Source organism: Saccostrea cucullata, unplaced genomic scaffold (genome assembly GCF_032062105.1).
Source record: "Saccostrea cucullata isolate Sc308-1 unplaced genomic scaffold, CSIRO_AGI_Scuc_v1 ctg13651, whole genome shotgun sequence".
Classification (NCBI taxonomy): Eukaryota; Metazoa; Mollusca; class Bivalvia; order Ostreida; family Ostreidae; genus Saccostrea; species Saccostrea cuccullata.
This window is the reverse complement of record NW_026930730.1, coordinates 408-14,540: the sequence shown is the minus strand read 5'-3', so window position 1 is coordinate 14,540 and position 14,133 is coordinate 408. Positions and strand designations below refer to the sequence as shown.

The following is a 14,133-nucleotide window of genomic DNA, read 5'->3' as shown; positions in this document are numbered from 1 at the left end:
CTTAATTTTTTAGGATATTTAAGTTATTTTTATATGCGCCCTATATTTAAATCTTTCTTATTTTCACATATGGTAAAGAAGTCATATAGAGATACAAAAAGAAACAAAAAAAAAAGTTTTGACCGTTTACTAAGAGAGTAAAAACACTTTCTTCGGATTTTTGGCTCATATATGTACTTAGATTGGAAGCTTTTAAAAGCTAACATAATTGTAGTTTATTTGGAAAATCATATTTATTTGATATATTTTAAAAGTTTATCCCATTATTATTAATTTAGCTAAAATTTTTAAAAATTCTTCAAGTCTGTGATTGTGTAAAAATTGTAACTAAATTCGTTGTTCTATAATAATTTTGAGAGGCAGAAAAGAAAATATTTTCACCACCATTCCGCCAAAAATATAGTCCCTGCTACTTTTCGAACACAATTTAAATCTCTGACACCTAAATATATGAGACATATAAACAGATATACATTGAATATTTCATCTACTCAGAAACTAGAGAAGAATCCTACCTTAAGAGTAAATACCCACAGAATGTTTTGCTTCTGTTGTTGTACGTTAAGAACTTTTTATCAGTCATAGTCTAGAATGAGAATTCTCAATACGACAATTGACAACCCTAACTCTAACTCTGAAGTATTGTTCTACAAGCTGAATATTGTTAAGAACTTATAAAGAACTCTTTATCAGACATAGTCGAGAAAGTGACCCCAATGCAACATTAAAGTATTGTTTCCAAGCTGCATCTTGTCCCTCTCACTGGAGATAAGGATAAATGTCATGTTGTAAATTTTGCATTTACTGCCACCCGGTAATTTAAAATTTACAACATGACATAATGATGGATGGGCAAATTGCAAATTGCAAAGAAATTTTAATTTTTAAATATTTAAATGTTTCATTTAAAATACTTAAATGGAGGGCTTTTTCAAGTGCTTATGTTTACATTCCCTTTTATTCTCTGCCTGAATTATATTTTTCTAATAAATAGATAATGCTAGGTGACCTTTAACTACATAGCTGTAAAATCGAAAACAATAAAATTAATACTTTCAAATACGAATAGATTTTTTTCGACCTGTTTAAAAAGTATATTGTACCATTTTCAAGAAAAGATATAATTTGTAATATGAGGAGGAAATGAGCATTATAACTAGGTTTTTGTATGAGCTGTGCAAATAAGGAACCAACATTTTTACATATACGTAAAACATCAGTCAAGGCAACCCTTATATGGGGAAGTCACATCATGTGTCAAACAGCTGTCCTCAGGCACGTAGCATCGTTTTTGAAAGTGTGGGGGGGGGGCAGCCAGAGAATTCTTTTTACTAACCTGAAAAGTTGCTTAAAGTAAAAAGTTGCCGAAGTCGAAAATCCTATGGGGGGGGGGGGGGGGGGTATAGGGCAACTTTTTCCAAGGCCAACTTTTTTTTACTTCTAATTTTTTGGCATACAATACTACATTACCTTCATATCACTATACTGTGGTAAGAAGTGGGGGGGGGGGGGGGTGGCAACCAACCTTTCAATGGACATTTTCAATAGTAAAGGTAATGTTGGGAAAAAAGTGGGGGGCAGGCCCCCCTTCCCCCACCCCCGTTGCTACGTCCCTGGCTGCCTTTATTTAAGGCAGGTCCTTTTAATATATGTGTATGTTGTCCTTGATTATTATGCACCAACCCATATAATTCAATAAATTTCACTGATAAGTATATTGTCTCTCATTGTAAGCTTTTGAATCATTGCTCGGAAGAATCCTCCGCAAAAAAAAAAAAAAAAAAAAAAACAGTTGAAGAGAACCATTTTTTAAACACTCAAAAATATCTTAAATAAATTAGTTTTCAACTAATTTTTTTCTGTAAAAAAAACTTTTTGTTACGAACCTAAGTGTGATATTTATCATTTGAATCAGTACGCACTGAAATAGTTATGTTATAGGATATTATGTAGTAAAGAATGGAACTTAGAAACTGTTTGCCATTACGCAAAAAAATCATCTGTCAAGTAAATTTCTGAACAATAATTTCCTGTTTGCTCAAAAGTAAATTTAAACTATTAAAAATAAACTCGACGATTAAGATCATTAATCATCAAGTCATCTTTATCGTGTCAAAGCTACGAAGGTACGGGTACTCGGTTTTTAAGGCCTTGTCTAAAATTACCCATAATTTTTATTACAAAGCGCTGAGTGTTTGGTAATAGAACAGTTTCCAAATATCTTTTAGGTTGACCCGGCGGGGGTTTGAACTCACAACCTTCCGATCTCGGAGCAAAGGCTCTACCGACTTATTTAGGTGACGATCTTTTTTCTTTTCTTAAATAAATATGCTATTGTATAAAATATTTTTTATGTAACTTAATATAAATCTTATAGATTCAAAAAATAGAAATAGAAATATTTTGTGAAGTAACATATTTTTTTGATTAACGGAACAATGAGAAGAGGTTCATTCATTAGACATGGTCTTTGTACCATGAGCAAATACAAAATATCAATGTCATATGCTGATTGCATGACTATTATTCAATGTAAGGCCAATATTAAGCAAGTAATATATATTCCTGATTTCATATATTTACTGTAACATATACACCTGTCTACTGATTTTTCCGTTATTTCTCAATCATGACGAAGACAGACGGCAGATATGACCGGTCGACAGGGGATTCTCACTCCTCCATCGCATTAGATCCCACATTGTACTATTCAAGAGGTAAAGCGTTTTTCTCTGCTTCTGATTTTTTATTAGTTGGATGGACCTTAACTTGAATACCGCTTATTTTCTCCAAATTTTATCCAGTTGCCATTTGAATCGAAGTATTTATTGTCATTTGACAAAGCATTCTCGATATATATTAATTTTTAGTTGACTACTTCATTAAGTTTTGTTTTCTTTTTCTACCGTTTCTCACGATAAATAAAATCTATGCTTTTTGACATCATTGTCAATTGCTTTTCCAATGAAAATATAAATCTTGACATATTTAAAATTTACACTGAATCTAGCAAAAAAATTTCTTGATTTAAAAATTATGTTGGTTTCCCTGACATTATGATGGGGTCTTCGAAGAGCAGGTCCCACATCGAGTTTGAGTAGAGGATGCATACTTCTCTTTCCAATTCAATTCAATTTATTCACTCAAAACCCTGTAAATGGTACATGAGGTACAGAAACATAGAAAGCTTATATACATATAATACAGAGGGTCTAGCACTAGGTGAGAACAGACAATACTATCAATTTTAGAGATAAAGGTGCATAATTGTTTCAAGGATTCAACATCATTTTGGCACATGACTTCACAAAACTTAATAATATTTGGATAAGACCAAAATTTTTGGTTCAGATAAACTTTCCTTTGTTGGTTTAAAGCACTACATTCTAAAATATAATGATACTCATCTCCTATCTGGTAACTACTGCATAAGCTACAAAATCTTTCATTTCTTTGAGTACCATTCCATCTACCTGTTTCAATCCAAAGGTGGTGATTTGTGGTTCTAAACTTAAAAAAAAAATTCTGAATTTAAATGATAACAGTGTTAAATATTTTTCGCATTTGAATGTATGCTCCTACCTATGAAATGGTCTTTTGTTTTGTTTTTTATGCATCACATCTGTATTGTTTTGTAATTTAATTAAGTTTATCACTATAGTCACTTCTTTATATAACAGAGGAGAGGAAAAGTTTGTAACTTTCTGAACAAATTTAATCTCTTTATGAACCTATAGAAAAGATGATTTATATTCTGGTCGTGCTTTTAAAGTCATAGCCAAAAATTAGCCAAAATTCAGAAATTTAAAAATTCAATATTCCAATTTTTAAAAAATCAGTTTTAAAATGTTTTTTTTATTTCATTGTTTCACCAACATGCAATTTTCAAAACATGTTTGTTAAGTAAATGTAATTTTGAGCTAATTCTGTTTTTATTTTTAAAGCATATTCTTGAAACGATTCTAGAATTAGGTCCATGATGTAAGGACATGTTATTTTGGGTGCCATGGTTTGAACCAACTTGCACTTCCTTGCACACAAATATGCCTAACCATTACCTTTCAAAACTTTCCTTTATTCGAAATGTTCCCAGAGCATTTTCCGTGAAACTCTACAAAATTACCACTATTACATCTCTCAAAACGTGTAAAGCATTCCGTGAATGAAGGAAATATTTATAACATGTACCTATAATATGAAAATAGCATTATGAAAAAAATGTGGTTTGAGCATCCTGTAAGCTTACATTCAGTTCTTAGAATTTTGAAACACATCACATAAAGCTTTATAAACATTGTCACATTTTTTATTTAATATAGCATTCATTGGGAACAGTTGAGGAGGGGGTTGCATATTTTTATTCATTATTTTTCTTAATTGAGACGAAAATTGAAATCTCCAACGTAAAGATGGTAACAACACTGGGAGTATAAAAACTATAAAAATGTCTTCTTCCTCGTGTAAAGTTTCCATTAAAACTTTTATTGGGGCTTTTGTTGTATCAATTACTTCGTACTGTTTCACGTCTTTTAATTGACTTCATCTTCCACAAACAAACTAAATAAATAATAAAATCTAGTTTTTCATATTTAATTAGTCGTAAATCATCGAAAAATATATTGAGCACTTGGATAAATATGTTATATAATCTGTCAAATAAAAATGTTAGAAAATATTTTAATGTTTCCTTCTACTTGTAAAATAAATGTGAAAGGATAAAAATGTCACTTTTCAGGTCAATTGATAATATATCTGTAAAGACTAGCCTCCTGTTGTTACAGTGTAGCACGGAGATGTTTCAATTTCCTGGAACATCTCTTTGTTTGTCATATCCGGTATGCTCTTTGATGGTCTTTGTTTTACCATTAATTTCACTATTTGTGTTAGGAATGTATAGAATACAATGATATTGATAACATTGGGTGAGTTCTATTTAGAGCTTCGAACAATTTATTAGTTGCTTATGTTATCTGTATCCACCAGTTGGGTTTTAGGAGTATTGTTTTTGTTTTAATGGATAACTTGCCTTAATAAGAATGGTGTTATTCTTAAGATGGACATTATTGACACTTTTTTACAGCACTTGTAACTTTAATACTAAGAACTTCATGTTCCTGTGAGCATAATTGGGAACAAGGTATAGAAGGATGCTTGGAAAATGGGAGAAGACCCGTAACTCTTAAAGATTCCTCACTGTTACAGAAGGACACGTGGATTTATGGCGCGAGATTCAAAATTTCTACTGGTTGGTGTATATACTCAGTATATATTATATATTGTGAAATGTTGAGGATATGCTTAGGATATGCTCTAGGTTGCAAGTTCTGTTAGTAAAAAGGTTTAGTTCATCTTTAATTATCTATTATTTATGTTGTTCTGCGACATCATTGGTTTATGTACGTATTATGTTTGAAATGTTTTCACAGGTGGGGTTATAATAATACAGTTGAGGCGAATTGAAGAAAAGAGAGAACCAACATGTAAGATAAACCTATATTTAAAAAGAGATATATTTAGAGATAAGAGAAAGTGATAATTTGACATAATTCCCTCATTCAAAAAATAAAACAACTCTTGTAAACAGGTCATGAGAGAAATTGAAAATGCATGAGATCAAACTAGGTACTTCATGTGAAACATTCAAAAAACTATTAAACGAAGAAATGAAAAGCCATTATTTTTAGTGTGAAAAAGTTGCATTTTAGTTTGTCATTTTTATGTAGTTTACGTAATTTTACGTAAACGGCATGGTATTTAAGAGAAAAAATCATACCTTGCATGATTTTTTTCTTTAAAGTAAGAAAACATTTCTGTGAAATTAGAATGACTTAATAGAGAAAAATATAATTTTTTATGCCAAAACTAGTAACGATCATTATAATGAATCATATTTGAACACAAAAATTATAACTTTAGGTGAAAACAGCTCTGAGAAAGAAAATTCCACGAATAAGATATACATTGTTTTCAATAAGAACAGAACCTCTCTAATAAGAGAACGACAGAAGATGAAGCCCAGAATTCAGTACACCTTGAGTGATGAGAATTTTGATGGTAAAGCTCAAATGAATGTGAACGATTTGCTTGAATAATTAGACATTTTTGAATGTATAATTTATTCTTTATATTCATTTACATATTTTTTAATCATTTACATATTTTATTCTTCTAATGCAGCCCATATGTTATCTATTTTTGACAGATTACCCAGATCCGGATGAGTGCATTATGTACGTTGTCGTTAAAAGACAATTTGAGTTTAGAAACTGCAGTAAAATACAAAGGGTTCAATGCATAAATGGTATTTTTCCTTTTTTATTTTAAAAATGAAACAAAAAACATTAAAGAGAATTGCATATTGTGCATTTTTTTTTTAGCTTACCCCCCCCCCCCCCAACCTTGAAAAAGAAATCTGAATAAAGGCCTGCATGATGATAAAAGATGAACATATTTTTATTCTGGCGTTTGTAATGATAGTATTTCATTAGGTTGATTCAATCAATAAGAAAGTTTTTTTTCGACATTATGAAGAATTTCTGTAATAGTGATATATTGTTGACTGAGGACACTCACTTGCAGTGTTACCTGATCCCACCTTGATTTTAGAGGTTCATGTTTGCTTTGCTCATGTCTTGTATTGTTTGAATGAACTTCTGAGCTTGACTACTGTTTGCATATTATTCATCTAGAAACTAATGAAAAGTATGTTGTGAAAGCGTGTTTTCAAGAGAACCTTGATGGCTTTGACTGTATGCCTGAAATGGAGGAAATGAAATCAACAAAAGCAGGTCAGAATATGTATTTTCTTGAAAATGCTTGAATACGGAAAGCCAACCGTTAAATATTTACATACAATTGAGTTTATGTCTTGTATAAATTTATCCTTTTTGAGATCACGAAAATAAAAAGAAATCATGTATATAATTACATATGAATGGATATTCTGAAATGGGTTGTGTTACTAAAATTTGTTGTAAGTGTGCCTATAAGTTTATATACACTTTAAAGTACAAGATCAATTTTGCGTGAAGTCAATAATATCACTCTATTTATGCGTTTTTAAGACAAACTGTAATTATATGGCCAATTTTTCAGTCAAAATTGCATGATGTGTATCGAAAGATTGTAAGCTTCATTGATATGTTTCATTTAAAAAGTTTTGTTATTTCTCGTGAAATTTTACTTTAAAATTAGCAGGGAAATGTCTCATACCTACTTTATGCCTCAGGAATGGTGTTTGTGAAATCATTCTTCTTGGAGGAATTCTGTTTGTGTACGTCATCTTCAGTTTTATTTGCATAAAGTGGTAAGGAAATTAAAGAAACTAATAAATTCCAATAGATTTAAATTTCTCCTCAACTTTTATTTATTTATCACTGTTTTTTTTCTTTTGAAAATTATAGCTGTACCAAATACCAAGTGAGAAGAATACTAAAGAATAAACGCAGTGAAGATTTCTCAACTAATTTTGTAGATGATCCTAAAACACAGATATATACGTACTCCTACAAAAGGGAACCCGAGGAAAATTGGACAGTTCAAGAAATTAATTATGCTTTTGTAGATTGGGGTACAAGTTTTAAGAATACAAGCGTATAATTCAGAATGTGTATATTTCACAAATAGTGCAATACAAAAAAAACCTGATCAGTATAAATAAAAAGGAGCACTATTAATATTTAATCTGATTTATTTACATCCAGTTCAGGAAATTAGAGATCAAGTTTAATTAACATTGAATCACATGTTTATTATCTAAGTAAATGAAATAAAAAATCATGAATCACTGTGAATAAGTGGTGTTGTAAGGTGCCAATTTATGCTTATTTAATTTGTTGTTTTTATGTTTATGTACATGTATCACATTGAAAATGAATTTATAATTCTCAAGTGTGTTTTACTTTGAATTATCTTACACCACAGGAAAATGAATGATCAACAAATTAAATGATATTGACTTTCCTGTAGTTTTCATTTTTATTGAAAGGTACATATTTATCCATAAAAACATTGACTAATTGCTAGATTCACATAAGTGTATTGAATAATTGAGTCATTAATTAGGAATTGAACGTTTACAATGGATAAATAAATGAATGACGAAAAGTGAGTTTCTAATCTAATGAAATAATTTTTTCCAGATCAATCACCCCAGTGTCATTTCAACACAAATTTATTGTATTAGTATCTTTTCCTGTAAACTTCTAATGTTAAAAGCGTCCATAACGTGTTATCTCCGATGAAATGATGATTTTCCTGCATTTAGGATTATTTATTTATAATTCATAATTAATATATTTAAAAGTATTTCCAATGTCAAGAGGGTTTTGGCGGTTCATTTAAAATATATATTATTTTGTCTCATCATGAACTTTATCCATTTTGCAATCGATAGGAAAAGGAAGTTGACACACTTCAAAAGGAAATTTCATATTGAGGATGGTCTGTTTTCATAATAATTTAAGTAGGGCATTAGCATCACTCCAATAGTCGTATCGCTATCGTTGCTAAATTAACAGTTTTTAATCGTTTAATGTATTTTTCTCGCGCTGATATAACGCCAGGAAATTTTATTATCTAATAAAGGTTAACCTCTTCTTTCAACTGAGCAAAGTCTGATTATACCAAATACTAATATTCACTTCATAAGTTTTGATTCCAAACAGACTTTATATATGTTACAAATGATTGTTCAATTCAATGGCCTATAAAAAAGAAGGCATCTTTCACATATAAGTAGTAAATGCACACTTAGCTAAACTAAAGTTGTCAAATTCGAAAATATTTTTTTAGATTTAATTTTTTAGATTACTCAGAAAGAAAAGTTTTATTTTAAAAAATTCTCTATCAATATGTTACACCACAAAATTTGACAGTTTCTTTAAAGGTAGCTAGAATATTTACAATAGATGTACAGTGTCTTTTTGGAAAAACACAATAAAATAAAGAATTCGCATTGTCATTTTCAACTTTTTAAAACAAAATTTGTATTTTTATAGTAAATAAATCTGGCTATGAGGCGATAAAAATTACATGAGCTTACTTTTAAAATCAGTTCGACGATTTTTATATAGTTCTCTTCGAATTTCTCTTGGAATTTTTTTAAAAACCTTATCTTATATTCATGGCTCCTGTATCTGACTTTATTTTACAAGTACAAAGTTCATTCTTTAAAGCTTTCCTTCGTCATTTCTTTTTATGCTAGCTGCATGGATTTTGTGGTAAATATACAATCCTCCTGGTTCTTGTTATTCTGAGATCAGTAGTGGACCAGGTGAAGTCAAAATTTAGGATTTAAAACTTAACTTTGAGCTTAGATTCTGAGATTTTTAGGTTGGTAGGCCTGAACCATGATAAATCCAATATCAATAGTGGGCACCGATGGGTTAAGTGAAGCGGAAATCTAGGATTTAAGACCGAAATTTGAGCTGAGATTTGGACAATTTGGTCGTCCCAAATCCTGGTACACCCCAGATTAGTAGTAGACACCTGTCCATTCCTCTGAGGGATATCCATCTGTTATATCTACCCCGCATCTCAGCGACATCTGGCGTCTTGTGAAACTACACACCTCCCTCCTCTCCGAGTTACTGGGGGAGAAGATAGGAGGCAGAATCTTTGTTTTATCTAACAACCAATATGTGAACATTTCTCCTTTTCCCTGAAATGTAAAGTGTATTCAATTGCATTCAACTTGGTAGGAAAATTTAAAGTATATACTAAGAAACATAAAGAATCCAATGATCATATAGCAAACTTGGGTTAAAGAGAACTAAGTTTGAATGCAATTCTTTGTTTCGTAAAAGGATTGAAAAAGTTCGGTTGGAAGTAAGCCATATTTGATTTCCAAGGGCGTACATTAAACACTGTCATTTTTTAATATTTATTTCCTCTGTTCGAAATCCAATGTATCTTCTTTTATCTATTATCTTTTCTATCATCTCATAATTTTATTCATTTATAACAAGGCTTTATCATAAACGTGATGACTTGAACTTTGCAATCGTCAGCTTCCTTAATGAGGTTTATATTTCTCAGTAGACTCGATAAGCAAAAGCATGCCTACGTAACGAACACTTTCTTAATCGTGATCAATCACGAATATCATCAGGCTCGTTTGAAGTCATCATTTTACAGTTGTCATTCCAATTGTTTAGTGGTAATTCATGTTATAATACATTTATATAATTGCCCAGGAATCATCACAAGGATCACATGGCGAGTGTAGTCAACAAGGGATGCTCACTCCTCCATGGCACCAGATCCCACCTCCGATGCTTAAGAAGTTCGTGTTTTCTCTGCTCCTTTTTTGTATTCTTTGACTGGACTTTTTGGATGAATAATGCTTGTTATCTTAATATTTTCAATTTTATCTTTCCTGTAAATTTTTTATTATACGAGAGGAATTAATTATCTCGTAATTTCGCGACAAGCACCATTTGCAATTTAAAATTACTAGCTTTTATTTAAGACACTGAAATCAGTGTAAGACCTCTAAATCAACTGTCTACTCGTTAATTATTGTTCTCGCCATTTGGCGCGAAAGAGGCGTTTCGCGACAATAAATGCTTAAGTAAAATAAGGAACCTACAGTATTTCGTATGCAAAACTATACCTTTATTTTTATATTTCCTCTGTCGACCATATCATACCCTCCAAGATTTTGCAACGCAGTCTTTGTATTTTCTGTAATATGTATCTTGCCACCTGCTCAAAAATATTATTGAATTTTAAATCTTTAAAAATACAGAAATTTAGGGAAAATTGTCAATCCTCATCTTTCTGGTTTGTTTTTAAACTTCACACTTTTCTTATTTCAATGATCTAGAATGTTTAAGGTAGAAAGAAAGATAATTCACAAAACGGGGAAGTCCTTAAAAAATAAACATCACCTTCTCCATTAGATTCCATTCTGGAGGCTGTGTTCACGGTATCCCCAAATAGACAGTAGCGTGGCATCGTCTGTCCCACTACACCTTGAAGTGATATAATATAAGAAATAAATAATCAAAGTACTGAAAGTACTGATAAATAAAAATCTAGAGTAGCGTAGCATCATCTGTCCCACTTCACCTAGAAATAAAACAATATAAATATAGATAAATAAAAACATAAAGAATACATAAAGAAACATACAGTAGCGGGGCATCATCTGTCCCATTACACCTAAAAATAAAATATTCTTTGATTATTCTTAATTTGATTACAGAAAGTTTTGCCTTCTAATCAATGAATAGGGTCCATGCTTACTCCCACTAGATACCTCATCCCACCTGAATTTCCGAGAGCTCGGGTTTTATGCCCTGTTCACCTATTGTTTTATTCTTTGTAGAATTCTTGAGATACATCACTGTTTGTTATCTTCATATTTTTTCATTGAAAACAAATAAAACAAAACAAAGCTGCCCGTAATCACTCCTGTGTGCATCATGAATATTTCAGTGTCTCTTAAAATGTCGAATTTAGCTTAACTTTATAAATTTGTTTAAAGAAATCATTTTTATCAAAAGAATACGATAAAACAATCTCTCTCTCTCTCTCTCTCTCTCTCTCTCTCTCTCTCTCTGTCTCAGTGCGCAAACGTATATAACCCACCTGCACAGACCGGTCCAGTGTGCAGACCTATCCTAACCATTACTTTCTGTTCCGGAATAGCCTTTAACTTGAATTGCTTGAGTTGTCCTAGTATGGCTAAAGACATGTTAGCTATCTCGCCACTATGAGCATTACCATTCCTCTCCGGTAAACCACTGACCACCATATAAGCATCACCAATTGTTTCCACCTGTTTATTTGTAAATTCAAGTTTTAATATGTTTCCTTAAATATAAATACATTTAGCTAGAAGTATCCTTTTCGTCTGAATTTATTTGAAGTTTAAATAATTTGATTCTGGTTGTAATATGATTGGATAAAAAATTTACTCTATATTGCATAAAATGGGTTGCCTACGTCACAATGACTTGCGTCAAAAACGTATCAATACGCCTGACGTTACGTTCAAATTTTGTACAAACTGAAGTCATTTTGTTAGAACAATCATCTTTTTTTCTTACATCAAATGAATTAAAATTAAATTATAAACAATGAATTTAATAGCTACCCATCTTATACGGTATAAACTGGATTGGAACAGTTTACGCTTTTTTTATAAACCGCGTAAACTGTCCCAACCCAGTTTATACTGTATAAAATGGGTAGCTAATAAATTCATTCCTTAAATAAATATGCATAGAAATATTGAATATTAGTTCTTTTAAAAATAATCAAATGTTCTCTCATTTAACTACTATTAGATTTTTTAGGAAACGTATGATATTTTGTATCCCATATTTCAATCAAATGGGGAACATTTTCATTAATACTCTACCTTATAAACATCATACGTGGAGATTATGTCGTCAAATAACGTATAAATCTCGTTAAGGAAGTCCACGACATCTAGTGGTGTGATTTTAGAAGCAATGGTTGTAAACCCCACGATGTCTGAAAAGAAGACAGTTACAGCCTCGAACTCTTCTGGGACAACAAATTCACCTCTCTTTAGTTTATCAGCCACTAGCCTAGATGAAAGAAATGAAAAAAATCATTACAGAATGTATTTATTATATGATTCATATTTAGTCTTTTCTGATCTTTGCTATTCTTTTGGATTTTTCATTTAATATTTCGAGTAATATTGCTCTTTTAAAAAGACAAGGAAACATTGATGAACCAAGACAAAAAATGTGTTATTTCCCTGTATTATTGCTGGAAATGTTAAGTAATATTATTTTGCGTTTGATTAAAATATGCAGAATTATATTATCAAAAACAAGTTGTGAACGGGATAATGTTACGCTTATATCAATGAAAGGATATGGAGATAACGAATAGTATTCACTCTTTAAGTCCATAAAACTAAAATTAATAAGAAGAGCAGAACAAACACGGACCTCCGAAACATCAGAGTTGGGATCAGGTGCCATGGAGGAGTGAGCATCTCCTGCTGACCCGTCACACCCGTCGTGTGCTTCTTGTCATGGTAAGGAAATAATGGAAAATCCGTAGACAATTCAGTGTTTAAATTATGGACTAACAATTAGTATGAAAAACGTCAGTCAGCATTTGACTCAATGATAAATTGTATTTGCTGACAAGGTCATTGTATCGACCATAGAACTTACCAAATGATGACCTAAAACAAGACGGCTGATAGTCTTGTTTCATCAACATGCTTGTCAAAAATTTACCTCGTTTTAGATCATAAGTAGAGCAAGCTATTGCATATCGAATGAACTGAGATATATACACTCCGTAAGCGGGTGATGAAGGTATATTGCTGCATGAGTAAGGGAAGTTGACGATAGAAAAGTTAAAGTCATCATGTTTATCATATACCTTGGTTGTTAGATTACCATTAACGTCTTTTTCAAGTAAAATATCCAAGTATGAAACAGATGTGTCCATGTGTGGTATCTTTAATTTCTAGTTCACCAGGATATAATGTATCGATATAGGAATGGAAATTACCAAAGGTAAAAGGAATTTTCGTGAATGCAGCTCGCGAACATTCGCTATCTTGAACAGGCCTCTGGGTAGCATCTTGTTCAATAGACAATCTTTATTTGTAACTTACCTGGGTAACATTCTGTAGAGGAGTCGGTCAGTCTTATCCTTCTCTTCATTCAGGGCCACCGTCCTCTCCTCCACCAGGTCCTCTAGGTTATTGGCGTACTTCTCTAACATCGTGATCATGGAGTCTATTATGTTCACACTCCTATAGAAGACAAACATGAATCATAAACATATACGTCATCACAGAGTCTATGATGTTCACACTCATATAGGAGACAAACAGAAATGAACATACATGTATACCTCATAGACATAGATAGATTCTACTATGTTCACGCTCCTATAGGAGGCATACAAAAATCATGCACATGTATGTTATCATGAAGTCTATTCACGCTCATGTATGAGACAAACGGAAATCATATGTACATACATGTATACGTAATCATGGTGTCTATTATATGTTCACGCTTGTATAGAAGATAAACAGAAATCATGTACATATACTTATATAAAGCTCAAATGTCATCTAGCTGGCATACGATTGAAATCATTTACGTGACCGAATGTTTCAGT

The 14,133-nt window shown here is 31.5% G+C and overlaps 2 protein-coding genes across 2 annotated transcripts; one reads left to right on the top strand and one right to left on the bottom strand.

Moving 5' to 3' along the window:
- Positions 1–2,629: 2,629 nt before the first annotated feature.
- Positions 2,630–7,860, top strand: LOC134229859 (uncharacterized). Its single transcript, XM_062711642.1, has 8 exons — positions 2,630–2,717; positions 5,081–5,245; positions 5,427–5,480; positions 5,917–6,054; positions 6,203–6,301; positions 6,690–6,788; positions 7,198–7,306; positions 7,404–7,860. The coding sequence occupies exons 1-8, from the start codon at positions 2,630–2,632 to the stop codon at positions 7,597–7,599; spliced, it is 948 nt and encodes a 315-aa protein (XP_062567626.1). The 3' UTR covers positions 7,600–7,860.
- A 1,594-nt stretch (positions 7,861–9,454) lies between these two features.
- On the bottom strand, positions 9,455–13,759 carry LOC134229861 (atrial natriuretic peptide receptor 1-like; the record flags this gene model as incomplete). The annotated part of the gene is made up of 6 exons (XM_062711645.1): positions 9,455–9,661; positions 10,616–10,707; positions 10,893–10,976; positions 11,596–11,785; positions 12,371–12,563; positions 13,619–13,759. Coding segments are annotated over 6 exons (886 nt in total), but the record flags the coding sequence as incomplete, so codon positions are not given.
- Between the last annotated feature and the right edge of the window lie 374 nt (positions 13,760–14,133).